At 42.2% G+C, this 23220-nt stretch overlaps 1 protein-coding gene across 1 annotated transcript; it reads right to left on the minus strand.

The window, feature by feature from the left end:
* Positions 1–7308: 7308 nt before the first annotated feature.
* LOC311141362 (solute carrier family 2, facilitated glucose transporter member 11-like) lies at positions 7309–22850 on the minus strand. The gene is made up of 12 exons (XM_084176660.1): positions 22808–22850; positions 18256–18354; positions 17375–17535; positions 15451–15575; positions 15160–15289; positions 14908–15056; positions 14145–14332; positions 13349–13459; positions 10429–10530; positions 10082–10157; positions 9674–9801; positions 7309–7973 (listed from the first exon to the last, which is right to left on the minus strand). Exons 4-12 carry the CDS (start codon positions 15560–15562, stop codon positions 7776–7778), a joined length of 1194 nt encoding a protein of 397 aa, XP_084032786.1. The 5' UTR covers positions 15563–15575; positions 17375–17535; positions 18256–18354; positions 22808–22850; the 3' UTR covers positions 7309–7775.
* Positions 22851–23220: the final 370 nt, after the last annotated feature.

Raw genomic sequence — 23220 nt, forward strand, 5'->3', positions numbered from 1 at the left:
TTTTGGGTAATTGATCTACACAAAATACTCCATAATGTCAAAGTGAAAAGAAAATTCTACAAACGTTTGCAAATTAATAAAAATTAAAGCTGCAATATGTAACTTTTTGGTCTACCTGACCAAATTCACATAGAAATATGAGTTATAGATATGTCATTCTCATTGAAAGCAAGTCTAAGAAGCAGTAGATCTGTTCTGTGTGCACTATTTCTATGCTTCACGTTCTTAAGTTCAGTTTTTGCGTCTTTTACTTTCAGTTTAGTACACCAGCTTCAAACAGCTGAAAATACTATATTTATGGTTATTGAAAATATATTTCGCAGCGGTTTAGATGGCACAATGATTCTATACACTATACATTGCTTGTTGTGTCACATAAACTGAAATTAGGCGGACTATTCAAATTTGAGCAACAAGGAAATAGTGGAGCGATTTCTGCATATTGCACCTTTAAATAACAAAAATATAGTCATTGCATAAGTATTCACCCCCTTTATTTAGGCAAGCCTAAATTAGATCATAAGTAAAATTTGGCTTAACAAATCACATAAGTTATATGGACTCACTCTGTGTGAAATAATAGGGGTTGACATGATGACTACCCCTTCCTCTGTCCCCCATACATACATCTATCTGTAAGGTCCCTCAGTCAAGTATTGCATTTCAAGCACAGATTAAACTCACACAGAGTGAGTCCATATAACTTATGTGATTTGTTAAGCCAATCTCTCCCTTTCCCAGTCTGCTGTTCCCACATGCTTCAAGATGGCCACCATTGTTCCTGTACCCAAGAAAGCAAAGGTAACTGAACTAAATGACTACCGCCCTGTAGCACTCACCTCTGTCATCATGAAGTGCTTTGAGAGACTAGTCAAGGATCATATCACCTCTACCTTACCTGTCACCCTAGACCCATTTCAATTTGCTTATTGCCCCAATGTATTAGGTATATTGTTGTGAAATTGTTAGATATTACTTGTTAGATATTACTGCACTGTCGGAACTAGAAGCACAAGCATTTCGCTACACCCGCTATAACATCTGCTAAACACGTGTATGTGACAAATAACATTTGATTTGATTTGAACTACAAAGACCAGGGAACATTTCGAAAGCCTCATAAAGAATCAGACACTGAATATATCTTTAAGCATGGTCAAGTTAATAATTATGCTGTGGATGGTGTATTAAACTACCCTGACACATCAAAGATGCAGTCCTCCTTCTGAACTCAGTTGCCGGAGAGGAAGGAAACCGCTCAGGGATTTCACCATGAGGCCAATGGTGACTTTAAAACAGTTACAGTGTTTAATGGCTGTGATAGGAGAAAACTGAGGATGGATCAACAGCATTGTAGTTGCTCCACAATACTAACCTAATTGACAGAGTGAAAAAAAGGAAGCCTGTACAGAATATAAATATTCCAAAACATGCATCCTGTTTGCAGTAAGGCACTGAAGTAATACTGCAAAAAATGTCGAAAAGCAATTAACTTTTTTTCCTGAATAGAAAGTGTTATATTTGGGGCAAATCCAATACAACACTTTACTGAGTACCACTCTACATCATTTCAATCATAGTGGTGGCTGTATCATGTTATGGGTATGCTTGTAATCGTTAAGGACTGGGGAGTTTTTTAGGATAAAAAATTAACGGAATAGAGCTAAGCACAGGAAAAATCCTAGAGGAAAATTTGGTTCAGTCTGCTTTCCACCAGACACTGGGAGATGAATTCACCTTCAGCAGGACAGTAACCTAAAACAGGGGTTCCCAAACTTTTTCACTCAGGCCCCCCTTCCAGCATTGGTAAACATCCCGCGCTCCCCTTGTGCGTGCGCCATGTCTATTTCTATGGGCACAAGCACTGTTCATGACACAAACTGTTCAAACAGTTTTGCAGAATATTTTGCAGGTTTAAAGCTTATTTCCAGCAATTCTACACATTTTGTCATGGGTTGCAGAGAAAACTTTGCAGATTTAAAGCTAATTCTATACATTTTGCCATGTCTAATGTGTATTCATGTGATATTTCAGTGACTCAAACATTACAACAAAATCAATGGGCTAAATAACCTAGCTAAAAAACATTAGCTGACATGGGCTAGATGATATGGACACATCTGACAAGTTATGAATAGCTCTCTAAGGTATGCAATGACTGACATGACGAGGAAAACTGATGATGCACTAACCAATTTCGCAATTGTACCTTGTGCATTCTATTATTACAACTTTCAAGAGTAAGTTGAAAGCCGGACTGAGTGCGCAAGTCTGAGCGCTCCGCCTTCAGTCCACCATTCTGTTGCTTACCAAGAAGACAGTGAATGTTCCTGTGTCACGCCCTGACATAGAGTTCACTAGTTGGGTTGGTCAGGGTGTGAATATCTATGTATGTGTATATCTATGTTGTGGATTTCTATGTTGGCCGGGTATGGTTCCCAATCAGAGGCAGCTGTCGATCGTTGTCTCTGATTGGGGATCATACTTAGTTAGCCATTTTGCCTACCTATGTTGTGGGATCTTGACTCTTGTTTGGCTTGTTTGTGTGTAGCCATTGTGAGCTTCACGTTATGTTGCTTTTGTTGTTTTGTCGTGTGTTAACTCAGTGAATAAACATGTATGCATTCCACGCTGCACCTTGGTCCAATCCTGTACTCAACGAGCGTGACAGAAGATCCCACCACCAACGGACCAAGCAGCGTGCCCAGGAGGAGCAAACACCCTGGACACAGCGGGAAGCAACATTGGTAGATGTCCTCCTCGGTTGGGGGAAAATTACCGAGGAGGAAGCCGTCCGTTACGGTGAGGTAATGGAGGAGGGCTGGAGTCCGGATCGACGGCGACTCCAAAATGCGAAACGACGAAGGAGACCCGAGAGGCAACCCCAATAAATAAAAAAAATTGGGGGGCACACGGGGTGGTCGACGAAGCAGGAGGGAAAGGGCTGAATGTGGAGGAGGAGGCCGCTATTGTAGAGGTCCTCCAAGACCTGCGGATCAGCAGTATGAGAGAGGAGGCCACCACATTACAGGGGCTGTTAGAGAAGAGGGAGCAGGAGCTCTCACTTCAGAAGGAGGCGCTGCAGGAGGCCCAAAGGGAGAAGGAATTAGTGGATGCACGGAGAGAGGAGCTGGCCAGGCAACAGGAGGAGCTGAGAGAGGAGTTAACCCTCCAGCAGCAGAGAGCTCGGGCCTTAGAGCAGAGGCTGGCGGAGCCAGGTTTAGCAGAGCCAACTCCCCGTACTCGCTGTAAGGAGTGTGTGTTCATTGAGGAACCAAGTTATGCGGAAATACGCACTGTGTCGCCAGTGCGCCTTCACAGCCCAGTGCGTCCTGTGCTAGCGCCCCGCACGTGCCGTGCGAAAGTGGGCATCCAGCCAGGACGGGTTGTGCCAGCTTTACACTCCAGACCTCCAGTGCGCCTCCACGGTCCAGTATATCCTTCTCCGGTTCTACGCACTGGGTTACCAGTGGTGCGTGTATCCAGTCCGGTACGGCCCGTACCTGCTCCCCGCACCAAACCAGTGGTGCGGGTCGCCAGCCTGGTACGCCCCGAATCTGCTCCCCGCACCAAACTAGTGGTGCGTGTATCCAGCCCGGTACGGCCCGTACCTGCTCCTCGCACCAAACCAGTGGTGCGTGTCGCCAGCCCGGTACGCCCCGTGCCTGCTCCTCGCACCAAATCAGTGGTGCGTATCTCCAGTCTGGCACGGCCCGTGCGTGCTCCTCGCACCAAACCAGTGGTGCGTGTTCCCAGTCCGACACAGCCCGTGCCTGCTCCTCACACCAAACCAGTGGTGCATGTCTCCAGTCCGGCACGGCCCGTGCCTGCTCCTCGCACCAGACCAGTGGTGCGTGTTCCCAGCCCGGTGCGGCCCATGCCTGTTCCTCACACCAGACCAGTGGTGCGTGTCCCCAGCCCGGTACGGCTGGGGCCAGAGCAGTCCGCTCCACCGGTGTCCAGTCCAGCTCCGGTCAGCTGCTCCACTCCAATGCCAGAGCAGTCCGCTCCACCGGTGCCTAGTCCAGCTCCGGTCAGCTGCTCCACTCCAGTGTTAGAGCAGTCCGCTCCACCGGTGCCTAGTCCAGCTCTGGTCAGCTACTTCAGTCCAGAGCCAGAGCAGTCCGCTCCACTGGGGTCCAGTTCAGCTCCGGTCAGCGGCTCCACTCCAGTGCCAGAGGAGTCTGCTCTACCGGTGCCTAGTCCTTCCCCGGTTGGCTGCTCCAGTCCAGAGCCAGAGCAGTCCGATCCACCGGGGTCCAGTTCAGCCCCGGTCGGCAGCTCCACTCCAGAACCAGATGTCAACTCCTCTCCAGGGTCGGGGCCTCCCACACCAGGGTCCAGACAGGGCTTGGTGCATCACGGGGGATTGCTGGTCTAGGCCCAGACGTCAGCCCCTCTCCAGGGTCGGGGCCTCCCACACCAGGGTCCAGACAGGGCTTGGTGCATCGTGGGAGGACTGAGAGGGGAAGCATCACGCCGAGGTCCAGACCGGACCAGGGGTGCAACGGGGAGGCAGAAAGGGAGAGGACGTCACGCCCGGAGCCGGAGCCGCCACGGAGGCTGGATGCCCACCCGGACCCTCCCCTGTTAAGTTAGGTTTTGCGGCCGGAGTCCGCACCTTTGGGGGGGGGGGGGGTACTGTCACGCCCTGACATAGAGTTCGCTAGTTGGGTTGGTCAGGGTGTGAATATCTATGTATGTGTATATCTATGTTGTGGATTTCTATGTTGGCCGGGTGTGGTTCCCAATCAGAGGCAGCTGTCGATTGTTGTCTCTGATTGGGGATCATACTTAGGTAGCCATTTTGCCTACCTACAGTGGGGGAAAAAAGTATTTAGTCACCCACCAATTGTGCAAGTTCTCCCACTTAAAAAGATGAGAGAGGTCTGTAATTTTCATCATAGGTACACGTCAACTATGACAGACAAAATGAGATTTTTTTTCTCCAGAAAATCACATTGTAGGATTTTTTATGAATTTATTTGCAAATTATGGTGGAAAATAAGTATTTGGTCAATAACAAAAGTTTCTCAATACTTTGTTATATACCCTTTGTTGGCAATGACACAGGTCAAACGTTTTCTGTAAGTCTTTCACACACTGTTGCTGGTATTTTGGCCCATTCCTCCATGCAGATCTCCTCTAGAGCAGTGATGTTTTGGGGCTGTCGCTGGGCAACACGGACTTTCAACTCCCTCCAAAGATTTTCTATGGGGTTGAGATCTGGAGACTGGCTAGGCCACTCCAGGACCTTGAAATGCTTCTTACGAAGCCACTCCTTCGTTGCCTGGGCGGTGTGTTTGGGATCATTGTCATGCTGAAAGACCCAGCCACGTTTCATCTTCAATGCCCTTGCTGATGGAAGGAGGTTTTCACTCAAAATTTCACGATACATGGCCCCATTCATTCTTTCCTTTACACGGATCAGTCGTCCTGGTCCCTTTGCAGAAAAACAGCCCCAAAGCATGATGTTTCCACCCCCATGCTTCACAGTAGGTATGGTGTTCTTTGGATGCAACTCAGCATTCTTTGTCCTCCAAACACGACGAGTTGAGTTTTTACCAAAAAGTTCCATTTTGGTTTCATCTGACCATATGACATTCTCCCAATCCCCTTCTGGATCATCCAAATGCACTCTAGCAAACTTCAGACGGGCCTGGACATGTACTGGCTTAAGCAGGGGGACACGTCTGGCACTGCAGGATTTGAGTCCCTGGCGGCGTAGTGTGTTACTGATGGTAGGCTTTGTTACTTTGGTCCCAGCTCTCTGCAGGTCATTCACTAGGTCCCCCCGTGTGGTTCTGGGATTTTTGCTCACCGTTCTTGTGATCATTTTGACCCCACGAGGTGAGATCTTGCGTGGAGCCCCAGATCGAGGGAGATTATCAGTGGTCTTGTATGTCTTCCATTTCCTAATAATTGCTCCCACAGTTGATTTCTTCAAACCAAGCTGCTTACCTATTGCAGATTCAGTCTTCCCAGCCTGGTGCAGGTCTACAATTTTGTTTCTGGTGTCCTTTGACAGCTCTTTGGTCTTGGCCATAGTGGAGTTTGGAGTGTGACTGTTTGAGGTTGTGGACAGGTGTCTTTTATACTGATAACAAGTTCAAACAGGTGCCATTAATACAGGTAACGAGTGGAGGACAGAGGAGCCTCATAAAGAAGAAGTTACAGAGAGCCAGAAATCTTGCTTGTTTGTAGGTGACCAAATACTTATTTTCCACCATAATTTGCAAATAAATTCATGAAAAATCCTACAATGTGATTTTCTGGATTTTTTTTGTCAATTTGTCTGTCATAGTTGATGTGTACCTATGATGAAATTTACAGGCCTCTCTCATCTTTTTAAGTGGGAGAACTTGCACTATTGGTGGCTGACTAAATACTTTTTTCCCCCACTGTATGTTATGGGATCTTGACTCTTGTTTGGCTTGTTTGTGTGTAGCCATTGTGAGCTTCACGTTACGTTGCTTTTGTTGTTTTGTCGTGTGTTAACTCAGTGAATAAACATGTATGCATTCCACGCTGCACCTTGGTCCAATCCTGTACTCAACGAGCCTGACATCCTGAGTGGCCTATTTACAGTTTTGACTTAAATCTACTTGAAAATCTATGGCAAAACCTGAAAATGGTTGTCTAGCAATGATCAACAAACAATTTGACAGATTTGGATGAATATTTTAAAGAATAATGGGCAAATGTTGCACAATCCAGGTGTGGAAAGCTCTTAGAGACTTACCCTGAAAGACTCACAGCTGTAATCGCTGCGAAAGGTGCTTCTACAAAGTATTGACTCAGGGGTGTGAATACTTATGTAAAGGAGATATTTGCAAACATTTCTAAAAACATGTTTTCACTTTGTCATTTCAAATTGGTTTATTATATTTCAATATTACCAATTGTATTGTATTATAATGCTGCAATGGCATTTTAAAAAAAAACATGAATGATTCCTTTGTTCAGTTTCTAGACAGCCTCCTTATCACGTGCCCTGGCCTGGCCATATGGCTGTGATACTGTTGATTTTAATCTCGGTTGTCCAACCTCAAATGAAATGTTGAGTAACTAAAAAGTAAGTAAAGTAACAACACATTATGACTACACTGCAATATGATGCTGTAAGTGTGTAAGCACAAAAACGTTGAACTGAGTGCTGGTTTGTTTGGAGATTATTTGGGTGTGAGTATGGTATGGTCCAGTAAATCCACGAAACGAATCAGAGAAATCATAGACTGCCTCACATATAAAGTGGGCTGCAAACTTGTAAGCCTCTCTCCATGTGTTCATTTAGGAGACTGACATGTTGTGGACAGATTTTATTGGAAATACGCACTTGGAGGATAGTCATCTCAAATGGTATTTTATTCATTCAAAAGGTTAATTGACAAATGTTGGCAGATACAGATAAAAATCTAATGTCAACACATTTTCCAGTAAAATTCTTATAATGTAATCCTGAGTAGCTAATACCATATGACCAGTATGTTAAACTACTGAGCCTTAAATCATTAGTGTTTATAACCTATATAATTGTAAAAACTGATCCAATATGTTGCCGATCTGGACTTAACATTAACAGCACCAATTATCATATTATCCCAGTTATCATAATGCCTACTCTTCAAAATCATGATCCCTGACAAAGAACGAACATTCTGGAACTTTTTAAAAATCAATATGACAGTGAGATATTCATAACACTACCAGTTGTTGAATAAGAAGTAGTGTGGACAGATTTGACAAGTCCTTGCAGCAAACACTGGAGCTGTGTTTCACAGAGGGGTTGACAACAATGTTGTCCTTGGGCCGTAGTCAGCTTTGGAAGCCTTCCTCTTTTCTCCAGACTGGAACTCTGTTTGGATCTCCAGGAAGGTTTTGTTCTTCGTCTCGGGGACTACCAGGAATATGTATACAGCCACCAAGACACAAACGACCAAGAACACCAGGAAACAGTACTGCTGCAACTTAGTCTGTGGGGGTAGAAGAGCAGACCAAATCCATCTAGAACCAGCTCTCAAAACAACCATATCCTAATTCCATATCAGTCGACGGTACTGATATCAAACTACTCTGATATCAATACCAGTGGAGGCTCTTCAGAGGAGGAAGGGGAGGACTATCCTCCTCAGTGAATTTCATAACAATAAAAATAGTAAAACATTGAAAAAGTTATCCTGTTTAGATAAAACTATACTAAATATATTCACGTCTCCAAATAATTGATTAAAACACACTGTTTTGCAATGAAGGTCTACAGTAGCCTCAACAGCACTCTGTAGGGTAGCGCCATTGTGTAGCCGGAGGACAGCTAGCTTCCGTCCTCCTCTTGGTACATTGACTTCAATACAAAACCTAGGAGGCTCTTGGTTCTCACCCCCTTCCATAGACTTACACAGTAATTATGTAAACTTCCGGAGGACGTCCTCTAACCTATCAGAGCTCTTGCAGCATGAACTGACATGTTGTCCACCCAATCAAAGGATCAGAGAATTAATCTAGTACTGAAAGCATATGCTACAGCTAGCTAGCACTGCAGTGCATCAAATGTGGTGAGTAGTTGACTCAAAGAGAAAGACAATAGTTGAACAGTTTTCAACAAATTCATTTCTTCAAAAAAGGAGAAGCAAGAGAGAGAGAGATTGTCGTTTTTTTCAGTTTCACTTACTTAGCTAGCAAATGCAGCTGGCTAGTTTAGTTACTCAAATACCCGGCTCAAACAGAGGGAAGCTATGTTAGCTAGCTGGCTATGACTATCCAACACAACACTGGAACTCTTCCAAGTCAAGGTAAGCTTTTGTTTTTATTAATTTATTGCCACTGGGGCCCGCCGGTCCAACTGCTTACTGACTATATACTGTAACGTTACTGCATGATTGTAGCGGGTTTACTAACGCATTAGTTCTATTAGCTATGTTGACTAGGACATTACTTTAGCTAATATGGGGACAACGATGTAGGCTGTGTGTAGCGGTTATGACATGGTTTGGCTTGGAAAGGTTTTTTCGCCTGGTCACATACAGCTGATGTGTTGTTCATTGAAGTCCACAAATGAAGGGAAAAAGTGAGAGGAGGAGAGTGCATAGAGGCTAGAATGAAGACGTGGCTGCTATGAAAATGAACTCTGTTTATGCGTGATCAGGGGTGTATTCATTCCCCCAATTCTGTTGAAAAACGTTTCTTAAATGGAAGCAAACGAAACTGGGATAAAAATACCTGAATTTGTCTAATAGAAACTCTCAGTTGCAACTGTTGGACTAATGATTACACCCTAGATAAGCTAGATGCAGGCAAGAGTGTGCAAGGCGGTATTGAATGTGTCACTGTCTGTCCATGTGTCACTGTCTGTCATCTAAATTTTTCTCTCGACCTGTGTGCACCTACGTTGTAAACTTTAATTCATAGACTAGGTTGTAGCTACCTCATGATGGGTATAGGGAAAATTCTAGTATCATATAATAGCCTAAACCTATCGATGTTACATTGAACTGGGTGAATGGAATATGAATGACAGTCATCCAACATGCTGTAATAGAAATAAGGCCATGCTCATGAAAAAATTAATTGTGCTCCCTCATCATAAACGGCACTGACCGCCATTGATCAATACGTAGAACCTAACAATAACCACCTTATTTTAAAGGTTAAGTATCACGAAACAGTTGGAACCTACCACAATAAATGGAAACGCCATGCCAATGAAGAAGAAGCTGAGCCAGTTCACGGACCCTCCGATCATGTACGCAGCAGGCCGTGTGGTTTGTGTGAATAACTCTGTGATCAATATGTTTGTCACACCACCTGCAAAGGACAAAGTGAAGGTATAGAAGGGTTGGGGTCAATTCCATTTAAATTCCAGTCAATTCAGAAAGTAAACCAAATTTCAATTCAAAATGTTCCTAATTGAAAAGCATTGAAAATAATTGGAATTTCAGTGTACTTCCTGATTTGACTGGAATTGACCTTAACCCTGAGGTAAAGTGTTAGTTTTAAATTGATTTATAATCAGATAAGAAATAATATTGCTGCGAGATCACACAATACTGGCATAAATGAGTTCTACGTAAGTTCTGTCGGTTACCTGGTCCCAAGCCAAAGCTCAGTATGAAAGCAAAGACGCATCCCATACTAAGATAAGGTATCCATGGGCCTGCTCCCTGTGTTCAAAGAAAGAACACAACAATTAAATCATAAACAAACTAGTGTTTCCAAAGTGGCCACCCAAGCAACATTCAGGGTTGGCAACACCAACGTGATTTATTTTATATAATTTTTCTTATGGTAGCACATAAGGGTATAGAAACATACTATTGCTGACGTTATAGAAACTAGCAAGTCACATTTAAAAATGCATAAGTGCAATACATGTATCTTATTCTGATTAAAACATTCACACAAAATGGAATTGTTAGATCAAAGATGCTTTACTTGGAAGGTGAGTGTCAGAGTGAAGCAAATACACCAGAAAGCCATAAGGGTGTACCCTCCGATGATAAGCACTTTTCGTCCCAGAGATTCGATCAGCATGCCCTGAAAGACACAGCATCTCACATGACATAACAGCAGACAAGCCGTGGAGAAATATACGATCTTCTTAGTTGAAAAACCTAATTAACACGTTTCCAATCATACCTAGTATCACACCACTGGTATCTTCATTAAATACAGTGCATTCGGAAAGTATTCAGACCCCTTCACTTTTTCCACATTTTGTTACGTTATAGCCTTATTCTAAAATGGATTAAATAACATTTTTGCATCCTGTTTCCATTGATCATCCTTGTGGTTTTTCTACAACTTGATTGGAGTCCACCTGTGGTAAATTCAATTGATTGGACATGATTTGGAAAGGCACACATCTGTCTATATAAGGTCCCACAGTTGACAGTGCATGTCAGAGCAAAAACCAAGCCATGAGGTCGAAGGAATTGTCCGTAGAGCTCCGAGACAGGATTGTGTCGAGGCACAGATCTGGGGAAGGGTACCAAAAAATGTCTGCAGCATTGAAGGTCCCCAAGAACACAGTGGCCTCCATCATTCTTAAATGGAAAAAGTTTGGAACCACCAAGACTCTTCCTAGAGCTGGCCGCCAGGCCAAACTGAGCAATCGGGGGAGAAGGGCCTTTGTCAGGGAGGTGACTAAGAACCCGATGGTTACTCTGACAGAGCTCTAGAGTTCCTCTGTGGAGATGGGAGAACCTTCCAGAAGGCCAACCATCTCTGCAGCAGTCCACCAATCAGGCCTTTATGGTAGAGTGGCCAGACGGAAGCCACTCCTCAGTAAAAGGAACATGACAGCCAGCTTGGAGTTTGCCAAAAGGCACCTAAAGGACTCTCAGACCATGAGAAATAAGATTATCTGGTCTGATGAAACCAAGATTGAACTCTTTGGCCTGAATGCCAAGCGTCACGTCTGGAGGAAACCAGGCACCGCTCATCATCTGGCCAATACCATCCCTACGGTGAAGCATGGTGGTGGCAGCATCATGCTGTGGGGATGTTTTTCAGTGGAAGGGACTGGGAGACTAGTCAGGATCAAGGGAAAGATGAACGGAGCAAAGTACAGAGAGATCCTTGATGAAAACCTGCTCCAGAACTTTATGTTAATCCACTGGATGAATAGTTACATTCAGTGCCTTGCAAAAGTATTCATAACCCTTGGATTTCTTCACATTTTATTGTGTTAAAAGTGGAATTAAAATTGAATTAATTTCCATTTTTTGTCAACAATCAACTCAAAATACTCCGTAATGTCAAAGTGGAAGAAAAATACTTTTTCAAAGATTAATAAAAATTGTATAACTAAAATATAGTCACTGCATAATTATTCAGCCCCTTTGTTCAGGCAGTAAAATGTGGCTTAATAAATCACATAAGTTACATGAACTCACTCTGTGTGAAATAATAGGGGTTGACATTATTTTTTTATGACTAACCCTTCCTCTGTCCCCCATACATACGATATCTGTAAGGTCCCTCAATCAAGTATTGAATTTCAAGCACAGATTTAACTTCAAAGACCATGGAGCTTTTGGAAAGCCTCATTGAGAAGGGAAGTGATTGGTAGATGGGGAACAGTAACAAATCAGACATTGAATATCTCTTTAAGCATGGTCAAGTTAATGATTATGCTGTGGATTATGTATTAAACCACCCAGACACATCAAAGATACAGTCGTCCTTCTGAACTGAGCTGCAGGACAGGAATGAAACTTCTCAGGGATGTTACCATGAGGCCATTTGTGATTTTAAAACAGTTACAGAGTTCAATGGCTGTGATGGGAGAAAACTGAGGCTTGATCAACTACATTGTACTGACTCCACAATAATGACTTAAATGACAGAGTGAAAAGTTGAATACAAATAAACAGCATAAAAATATTGCAAAACATGCATCCTGTATGCAACAACGCACTAAAGTAATACTGCAAAAAAAAAGCACGGCAAAGGAATAAACTTTTTGGCCTAAATGCAAAGCCTTATGTTTGGGGCAAATCCAACACAACACGTCACTGAGTAACTGCCTCCTTATTTTCAAGCATGGTGGTGGCTGCATCATGGTATGGGTATGCTTGACATTGGCAAATACTTGGTAGTTTGTCCGGATAAAAAGAAACGGGATGGTGCTAAACACAGGCAAAATCCTTGAGGAAAACCTGATTCAGTCTGCTTTACACCAGACACTGGGTGCAGGACAATAATCTACAACAAAAGGCCAAATCTACACTGGAGTGAATGTTCGTGAGTGGCCAAGTTACCGTTTTGACTGAAATCTGCTTGAAAATCTAGGGCAAGACTTGAAAATTGCTTTCTAGCAATGATCCCCAACATCTTGATAGAGCTTGAAGAATTATGAAAAGAATAATGGGCTAATATTGCACAATCCAGGTGTATAAAGCTCTTAGAGACTTACCCAAGAAGACTCACAGCTGTAATCGCTGCCAAAGGTGTTTTTAACTTGTATTGACTCAGGGAGCTGAATAGTTATGCAACGACTATATTTTTGTTATTTAATTTCTATTAGTCTAAAAAATACAATAAAAATAGTATTTTGTGTAGATTGTTGACAAAAAAAAACAATTAAATCAATTTTTATCCCACTCTGTAACACAATAAAATGTGAAAAAATCCAAGGAGTATGAATGCTTTTGTAAGGAACTGTAAATCATAAAATAAATATGTTCTATGAGAACAGTATTGTGGGAATACCACCATAGCATGATGAAATCTATGATCAGTCGTGGAAAAAAGGCATGGGGTTACATTTACGCTCTACAATATACTCCATGCATGCTTCTAAATATTTGGATATACAGTATCTGTACTATGAGCAATAGTTGACACTTACACAGGTAAGGGCAGTGAGGCATTCGCAGGCTCCTGTGCCCACAGTTACGTAGGGTATGTTAACCTCTGGAATTCCAGCCGCCTCAAATACATAATCTGTATAGAAATAAATCTGAAAGAGCGAGAGAGAGAGAGTAATAGAAAATAAATTAAACACAGGGGCTTCATATTATACCCTATAGTGTATAGTGTATACCATACCCTACACTCTGACAAAAAGAAGCTTCCAAAAGGGTTCTTCGGCTGTCCCCATAGGAGAACCCTTTTCGGTTCCAGTTAGAACCATTTTTGGTTCCATGTAGAACCCTTTTGGGTTCCAGGTAGAACCCTCTGTGTACAATATGTACAATATTCCATTCACAGAACTCTCACGTTAAGTTCATATAACCTGCAGGACATGCAGGTTGTTATAGAATATAGACAGTACAGGGTATACATACACTCTTAGAAAAAAAGGTGCTATGTAGAACCTAAAAGGGTTCTTTGGCCGTCCCCATAGGATAACCCTTTGTAGAATCCATTTTGGTACTAGGTAGAACCCTTTTGAGTTCCATTTAGATCCCTTTTTGGTTCCAGGTAGAACCCTTTTGGGTTCCATGTAGAACCCGCTGTGGAAAGGGTTCTACATGAAACCCAAAAGGGTTCTACCTGGAACCCAAAAGGGTTCTAATTGAATGGAATATTGTACATTTAAATCAACATCTTCTCATCTCAGCTGACTTGAGTTTATACTGAGAAACATTGCAGCCCTGAGGGCTCATAGGGTCATGTGGTGAATAGGTCTGCTGCTGACGTACAGCGTTGATGCCGTTGAGCTGCTGGGCGCCGTTGATCAGGATGATGGTGAGGACTTGCCAGCGGAGGCTGCGGTCCATGAACAGCTCCCAGGGCTTCTTGGGTTTGATCCCCATGGCGCTGATCCTCTCCCTCTCCATGTCCTCCCACTCGCGGTCAAAGTTATCTGTGCCGTGGAGTTGCTTCATCGCTGTCCACAGGGAACACAAGATAGCTCACATGGTCTCTCTCCTCTCCACGGTTAATTTGTTATCCCTCACACTCAAACAAACAGGAATCCACTCCTTCACCCACCCAGCCAACCAAACCAGACATACACAGTGGGATACACAGTAATATTTCTTTGAGAATCAAGGATTGTGTGACTAGAGAGACATTGCCTAGCAGTGTAACCTGCTGTTATAGTATGCAATGCAGTCATGTGCTTGACCTGGTATGTCTCTCAAGGGGAAATATTTGTACAATTGATGTTTCCGAGTTCCGACCCTTCTGATCTGAGATAAAGGCTGAATCATCACCCCCTCCAAAGTTTCCACCATGTGCACCATGTCAAATCAATGTTCAGGGACGGAGAGTGACACAGCTCAGTTCTCTTTTTTAGATCAATGATTGTAGATTACGATATAGGTTTGCACACTTTGTTCCAACTTTGTCACCGAAACAACTTTTTTTCTGTCAAAATAGTTTAAAGCACGATGAATGTTGTTTTAAGAAAAGGAGTCGGTTCCTATGTGAGAGAGCTTTTTACATGTGATTGAAACATACCGGTTCCACATCCAACGTCATCCCCTCTGTCGATCAGCAGGTAGCGAGGGCTCTCTGGGAACCAGGGCAGTATGAGGAGCTGCAGGAACGCTGGGATACAGGTGGTGGAGAGAAGGATGGGCCAGTATTCTTCTTTACCCAGGAGCTCACTGCAGGATCATTGTGGGAACACACACACAATACATTATGCACAGGTCTTCATTTCAAAGTACTCTGTGAGGTAGGCTTTAGTCCAGGATGATCTTAACTTACTGAAGCCCAATCACCTGTCCAGTAAGGATGCCCCCAGTGATGAAAATAGAGGTCCCCATCGCCATGGCACCACGAAGTGCCCTTGGGGCGATTTCCCCCAGATACAGTGGCTGAACGCATATGCCAATGCCTGCAAATCAGCAGATTGTTAGAATAAAGTATGGCACATTGACTTACAGACAAGACAGAACCTTCAATACATCTATATTTTTCAACACACTCATCTTACGAATGAAGACTGCAAACTGCTGATGTCAACACTTCACTTGACTAACTGACTGACATATTTACCCGCGTTTACTCCTGTGAAAAATCGTCCAATGATGAGCAGTTCAAATAATCCAGTGGGGTAGCTCAGGCCCATCAACAGAGCAGCCAGTAAGGCAAATGCATTGTTCATCATCAGTGTCCCTTTTCTGTGACACAGAGAATATTTGCCATTAATAAAACATTTATTGAAAGTGCCTTGTTTGGAGAGAAAAAATGCATACAGTCAAATGGATATTGCCAAAATAGTAATAATAGCCTACAATGAGGGAAAAAAGTATTTGATCCCCTGCTGATTTTGTACGTTTGCCCACTGACAAAGAAATGATCAGTCTATAATTTTAATGGTAGGTTTATTTGAACAGTGAGAGACAGAATATCAACAAAAACAAATCAAGAAAAACAAATTTCAAAAATGTTATGAATTGATTTGCATTTTAATGAGGGAAATAAGTATTTGACCCCCTCTCAATCAGAAAGATTTCTGGCTCCCAGGTGTCTTTTATACAGGTAACGAGCTGAGATTAGGAGCACACTCTTAAAGGGAGTGCTCCTAATCTCAGTTTACCTGTATAAAAGACACCTGTCCACAGAAGCAATCAATCAATCAGATTCCAAACTCTCCACCATGGCCAAGACCAAGGAGCTCTCCAAGGATGTCAGGGACAAGATTGTAGACCTACACAAGGCTGGAATGGGCTACAAGACCATCGCCAAGCAGCTTGGTGAGAAGGTGACAACAGTTGGTGGGATTATTCGCAAATGGAAGAAACACAAAATAACTGTCAATCTCCCTCGCCTTGGGCTCCATGCAAGATCTCACCTCGTGGAGTTGCAATGATCATGAGAACGGTGAGGAATCAGCCCAGAACTACATAGGAGGATCTTGTCAATGATCTCAAGGCAGCTGGGACCATAGTCACCAAGAAAACAATTGGTAACACACTACGCCGTGAAGGACTGAAATCCTGCAGCGGCCGCAAGGTCCCCCTGCTCAAGAAAGCACATATACAGGGCCGTCTGAAGTTTGCCAATGAACATCTGAATGATTCAGAGGAGAACTGGATGAAAGTGTTGTGGTCAGATGAGACCAAAATCGAGCTCTTTGGCATCAACTCAACTCGCCGTGTTTGGAGGAGGAGGAATGCTGCCTATGACCCCAAGAACACCATCCCCACCATCAAACATGGAGGTGGAAACATTATGCTTTGGGGGTGTTTTTCTGCTAAGGGACAGGACATCTTCACCGCATCAAAGGGACGATGGACGGGGCCATGAACCGTCAAATCTTGGGTGAGAACCTCCTTCCCTCAGCCAGGGCATTGAAAATGGGTCGTGGATGGGTATTCCAGCATGACAATGACCCAAAACACACGGCCAAGGCAACAAAGGAGTGGCTCAAGAAGAAGCCCATTAAGGTCCTGGAGTGGCCTAGCCAGTCTCCAGACCTTAATCCTATAGAAAATCTGTGGAGGGAGCTGAAGGTTCGAGTTGCCAAACGTCAGGCTCGAAACCTTAATGACTTGGAGAAGATCTGCAAAGAGGAGTGGGACAAAATCCCTCCTGAGATGTGTGCAAACCAGGTGGCCAACTACAAGAAACGTCTGACCTCTGTGATTGCCAACAAGGGTTTTGCCACCAAGTACTAAGTCATGTTTTGCAGAGGGGTCAAATACTTATTTCCCTCATTAAAATGCAAATCAATTTATAACATTGTTGACATGGGTTTTTCTGGATTTTTTTGTTGTTATTCTGTCTCTCACTGTTCAAATAAACCTACCATTAAAATTATAGACTGATCGTGTCTTTGTCAGTGGGAAAACGTACAAAATCAGCAGGGGATCAAATACTTTTTTCCCTCACTGTATGTGTAAAATTGGAGACTGACACAAATACCCAAATGAGGATTCTAGCCAGTAGCCACTATTAACAAAACACTTCTCTATACCTCCCAAATCTAATAGCCAGTGTTCCACCAATAGTCGCTCCAATAAATCCTCCTATTGTGAAAATGGACACGATGCTGGACCACAGTAGAGTGAGGTATTGCTCTGAGATGTCCTCTTCATAGCGCTCCAGCCAGGTTTGGTTGATGAAATTCTGCACAAACTGGACAAAGAAAGCACCCCTTACTCAATGCTGCCTTGAAAAGAGAATGCATTGCTCACAGCTGAAATGTAAAAGTAATTTGCATGATTTTTTGTATTATTACAGTTGTAAGATCTTAATTTCATCACTCTTTTGTTGCTGAGAAAGTTCCTGCATCGCAGGAAATGCAGATGAGCTTCGTGATTTACATAAATTCACTGAAAACCAACAGTTATATTAATAGTATTGCACTTTTCATGTAGCCTACTTTTGGCCATGCAACTAATAGCATAACCACCGATTAAGCAACATTATGCACTAAATGTTCAAATCCTGTTGCTGCAGGATTATTTTTGCTGTGCACATATAGATCAAATTAAAATCCTACATCTGTGCCTCTGAATGTGTGTGAGAAATGTACCAACCACACAAGGCTACTGAAATTACATGGTAGAATTAACATTTTTTTTTACTCAAAAGAGTATTCTTGTTAGTGTTAAATGATTAGTCAAGATTCCCTTGTAGTGTGACCTAAGATTAAAATGGAACATAGTCTCCAGGGCTGCATGTGACTGTGACTGTTTTCTGAACACACAGGCATGGTTCAATGAGGGCAGGATGCAAATGATTATCCAATGTCCTCATCATCATCTCATCAGTTCAATAACAACTAAACCTCTCCTCTTTAGCTATCTACGTATAGTCAATTTAAGTAGACAAATATTGACAATAATGTCTTACCTTGTTGGGGGCATTGATGATCGAAATATTATAACCATATTGAAAGGTTCCTCCGATGCAAGCTGCACAAATTGCCAGTAGAAGGGATGTGTTAGGACGCTGAAACCAATAACACACATAATTGGTGGTTTAGCGTTCCATAATATGTACAGATTCTGTGCAGTAGTACTCTTTAACATTCATTATTTAACAGAAAAAGGATACCTTCAATAACAGTAGCCTAATCATTATCATATTTAACTATTAGATAGCGTTCAGAAGTTCAAATGAGGCACAAATACAGATCAACTATATTTTAGCTAAGGTTATTAATTACAATAGCCAAGTGTAGACAATGAAGTAGACTATAGGTTTCTTTAAATAACTTTATAAGAATTTGAGGCCCTATTTGCAGGTGAAGGACACTTAAAACAGTGATATGTATTATAATACATGTATGTATTATGGACTAACATGTAACCTATATGTTATGGATACAGGTATCCTGTGTCTTTTTGTGTTTTTCCTCTCCTTCTGCCCTAATCACAGGTGTCCTTTATGTTCCTGATTGGTGGTCGATTGACATCCGTTTGTCTGCTGATTGCTGAGGTGGACCAATCAGTGGACATTCGTCTGTATTGCACCACCTCTTTCTGGTTTCCCACTTACACCTCCCATTGTTTTAAAAGCCAGTCAGTTGTGTTTGTTGGGAGAAACTATTTTCCGTATGTGAGTATGGATACTGTGGTGTCCTGTGTTTTGTGTACTCACTCATTTGCTGGTTACTCTGTTTGGTAACTTTGTTGTGTGTTTCTGGGAAAAGGGGGATTTAAGCAAGTTGTCCTTGGGCAAACATTACCCGTAGGAAGAAAACTGTCTAAAAACACTAGTTAGACCTGAGCGGACCACCCACTGTAATTTTTGTATGATTAGCAGTAGTTTAGCGGTTCTTGAGGCAGGCAAGATCAGTTTAGTTTTTTTTTACACTATTGTTTCATTTCTTGGGTCCTGCTCAGCCTTTTTCCCAAACCTTTACCGTGTGTTCAAAATAAACATTTTATGTTTGACGGTAGTTTATGGTTGTCGTGTAGTTTTTGTTCTCACTGTTTCCATGTCACGATTCTAATTTGCATGAATTATGTTACGGGTCTCTTGTCCATCCACCCTAGACGTTTAACGCCACGGGGTTCGTAACACTATAATTCACTTTTAAACTGTCATTACAAGCAATTGTAATGATAGTAATCATAATAGTAGTAATTATAATAATTTGTCATTACTGTGTTATTACTGTTGTCATTATTATTATTACTAATATAGTAATAACACATTCTTATTGTTTTTGTATTATTATACATACCTTAATTTTCTGTTTTGTTTCTGTGCTGCCTTCAAGCAAAGATTGATATTCCGTATCTCTTTTAGTCATTTTGAGTCCTGTTCTTTGTTTAATCTATAGGTTTTGCTGTCAAGCAAAATAGATTTATCTTACAAGTGCAATGTTTGCTCTAACGTACTCATCCTTAAGCGGAGTGCCTTTCGAGAATATGGTTGGATGAGCAGTAAATATACTGATTATAATACAAATGATCAGTTGTTCTAACCAGTGTTCCATCGTCTGAGCATAACATTGAATTACAGTCAATTCTGCACTCTTTACACAGCAACCATTGAAAATGACTGTCTGAAAGGCATTCCTCTCTCACACACCGGTTACAGATAATCCATTCTGTGCGGATATCGTCATCAAACAGGCTATTTTTACCTTTATCATTATATCAATAAACCAAGAAAATCTGTTAGGCCTACCTCTTTCTTTAATTCTGCAGACTCTTCATTGCTATCCATTTTTGGTTCATTGAGCCAAAACATTCAAAAGGCACCATTAATGAAAGTTAGGCAACTGCAACCTACTTATGGATTAAAAAACCTAGGCTTTTTATGGCCTGGTAGCACCCAAGGGCACACAGCAGTTCTAATGTGTGATTCCATTGTAGCCTAGCCTGTATTATTATCACTAGGGCGTTTAATGAAGTCTTGACAGCACACATCAACATTCCTTTACTCTGTGCTATCAGTAGGCCTATGCAGTAAATTTACCTCAAACTGATGTGAAACAAGTGAAGAAATTGTACCATCCACTGAGGTTGACTGTCCATTATTTTGATCTATAAAAAAAAATGAACTGCTCTCATTTGGCAAGGTGTGATTTAAAAGCTAGAGCCAGGTCTATATGAAAACCATGTACAAAAACTAGAAACTAACAAGAGGTAGAATATAATATGGAAATATTGGATTTGACCTATTTTCATTAGTGTGGCAATTTTCCTCATTGATCATAAAGACCTCATTGTTTGTGAAGTCAAGTGACCAACAAAGCTCATAAGCCTCTTCTTGGTCAGCATCATGGTAATTTAACTGTTGCCAGATAGGCCCTACATGTCTTTGCTATAAATTCAATTATTTCCATTTCTAAATTAATTTTCACAATGTGAAAAAACATAAATATATTTATTCAGTATTGACTAGCATATTGAGCCTATGGGGACTAGATACCTTTCACTCTATCCTATAATAACCTTGCAAGTTTACACAAACTTACACAATTCTTACCCAATTTGTAGACAAGAGACCCTTGCATTAAGTTACTTATATTATTTGATGTATAGCCTACTAAATAAATACTGTAAACCGTGCTAACACAGAGTTTCTAAACCCAGAGGTGCAACATCGCGAGACTTCCGGGAACACTTGCAAAACATACCAAGCAGACCAGGCCGGGGTTTGGGGTTAGAGAAGTCAATGAGATAACAGAAACATTTTTCCTTAGTTGTTAATTTTCTCAAAATCTAAAGGCACAACCTAAATTCGAGCCAAACTTTTAAGTAGTTGAACATGTTATTACTCCAACCTCGTGAAAGTGACAAACTGACACGTTTTGATTTTCGTCAAAAACAACTTTGCAACATACGCAGTTCAGCGCGAGACAACTGTTAGACCCGATTACAGTGCCTTGCAAAAGTATTCATCCCCCTTCGCGTTTTTCCTATTTTGTTGCATTACAACCTGTAATTTAAATGGATTTCATTTGGATTTCATGTAATGGACATACACAAAATAGTCCAAATTGGTGAAGTGAAATGAAAAAAAGAACTTGTTTCAAAAAATTAGAACAAATACATAACGGTGGTGCGTGCATATGTATTCACCCCCTTTGCTATGGAGCCCCTAAATAAGATCTGGTGCAACCAATTACCTTCAGAAGTCACATAATTAGTTAAATAAAGTCCACCTGTGTACAATCTAAGCGTCACATGATCTGTCAAATGATCTCAGTAAATATACACCTGTTCTGAAAGGCCCCAGAGTCTGCAACACCACTAAGCAAGGGGCACCACCAAGCAAACGGCACCATGAAGACCAAGGAGCTCTCCAAACAGGTCAGGAACAAAGTTGTGGAGAAGTACAGATCAGGGTTGGGTTATAAAAAAAATATTAGAAACTTTGAACATCCCACGGAGCACCATTAAATCCATTATTAAAAAATGGAAAGAATATGGCAACACAACAAAACTCACGGACCAGGCAAGGAGGGCATTAATCAGAGAGGCAACAAAGAGACCAAAGATAACCCTGAAGGAGCTGCAAAGTTCTACAGCGGAGATTGGAGTATCTGTCCATAGGACCACTTTAAGCAGTACACTCCACAGAGCTGGGCTTTACGGAAGAGTGGCCAGAAAAAAGCCATTGCTTAAAGAAAAAAATAAGCAAACACGTTTGGTGTTCGCCAAAAGCCATGTGGGAGACTCCCCAAACATATGGAAGAAGGTACTCTGGTCAGATGAGACTAAAATTTAGCTTTTTGGTAATCAAGGAAAATGCTATGTCTGGCGCAAACCCAACACCTCTCATCACCCCGAGAACACTGGTCAGAATTGAAGGAATGATGGATGGCGCTAAATACAGGGACATTCTTGAGGGAAACCTGTTTCAGTCTTCCAGAGATTTGAGACTGGGACGGAGGTCTTTTGCATCTTCAAAGTGGTAGGCATGTTGTGTAAATCAAATGATACAAACCCCCAAAAAAGGCAACAAAATAGGAAAAATGCCAAGGGGGGTGAATACTTTCACAAGCCACTGTACGTGTGTATCTGCACATGAGCTTAGCTAGCCAACATGACATCACCTACAAGCGTGTTCGGGGATTTCTATTGGGGAAGCAGTTTCTGCCTGTCTTAGGTACTACTGTCAGACATTTGCCTGGCTACCCAGACTCCTTGCTCCAGCCAAACACTACGCCATGCACACGGATGTTAGTTTCTTCTAACATGCTGACCACACCGCTCGCGTTACATGCTGACTAGGTGTGCGCCATCGCACGCATGTTGATTTTGTCCACCCACACCAGACGCGATCAGGACACGCAGGTTGAAATATCAAAATGAACTCTGAAACAACTATATTAATTTTGGGACAGGTCGAAAAGCATTAAACATTTATGGCAATTTAGCTAGCTAGCTTGCTGTTGCTAGCTCATTTGTCCTGGGATATAAACATTGGGTTGTTATTTTACCTGAAATGCACAAGGTCCTCTACGCTTCTTCTTCTTCTTCTTCTTTTGTGGGCTTTATGCCGGACTAAAACCCCAAAAGGTGTATTGTCGCCACCAACTGGACGGGTTGGAACCAAAACAAGGTAAAAAGAAATTCATACGTGATAGGGAAACTAACTTAATCCACCCAAATAAAAATAGTACATTGACAAAACAAAACAAAACTCCCACTTCTTCCTTCTTTCAATTCTCCATATCTCCCTTCTCAGGCTCTAGGGCCTGAGAGGGTGGTACGGCTTGTGACAATATTCCATATAACTCCTTCACCGAGAAATCTTTCAGCCCCAGGAACCGCTCCGCCGCTTCCACAAGGATTTCTATCTTCCTGGACCTTCTCGCCACCTTGGCAGTGCCATTTATCATCATAGCTATAA

This window comes from Coregonus lavaretus, assembly GCF_964263955.1.
Source record: "Coregonus lavaretus genome assembly, chromosome: 14".
Taxonomy (NCBI): domain Eukaryota; kingdom Metazoa; phylum Chordata; class Actinopteri; order Salmoniformes; family Salmonidae; genus Coregonus; species Coregonus lavaretus.

Coding starts and splice junctions, on each gene's coding strand:
- LOC311141362 (XM_084176660.1), bottom strand. CDS start 15,562: ATGATGAACAATGCATTTGCCTTACTGGCTGCTCTGTTGATGGGCCTG. Junction 13,460..14,144: donor AGCTCAACGGCATCAACGCT/GTACGTCAGCAG, acceptor TCGCTCTTTCAG/ATTTATTTCTATACAGATTA. Junction 7,974..9,673: donor TGGCGTTTCCATTTATTGTG/GTAGGTTCCAAC, acceptor CTACCCCCACAG/ACTAAGTTGCAGCAGTACTG.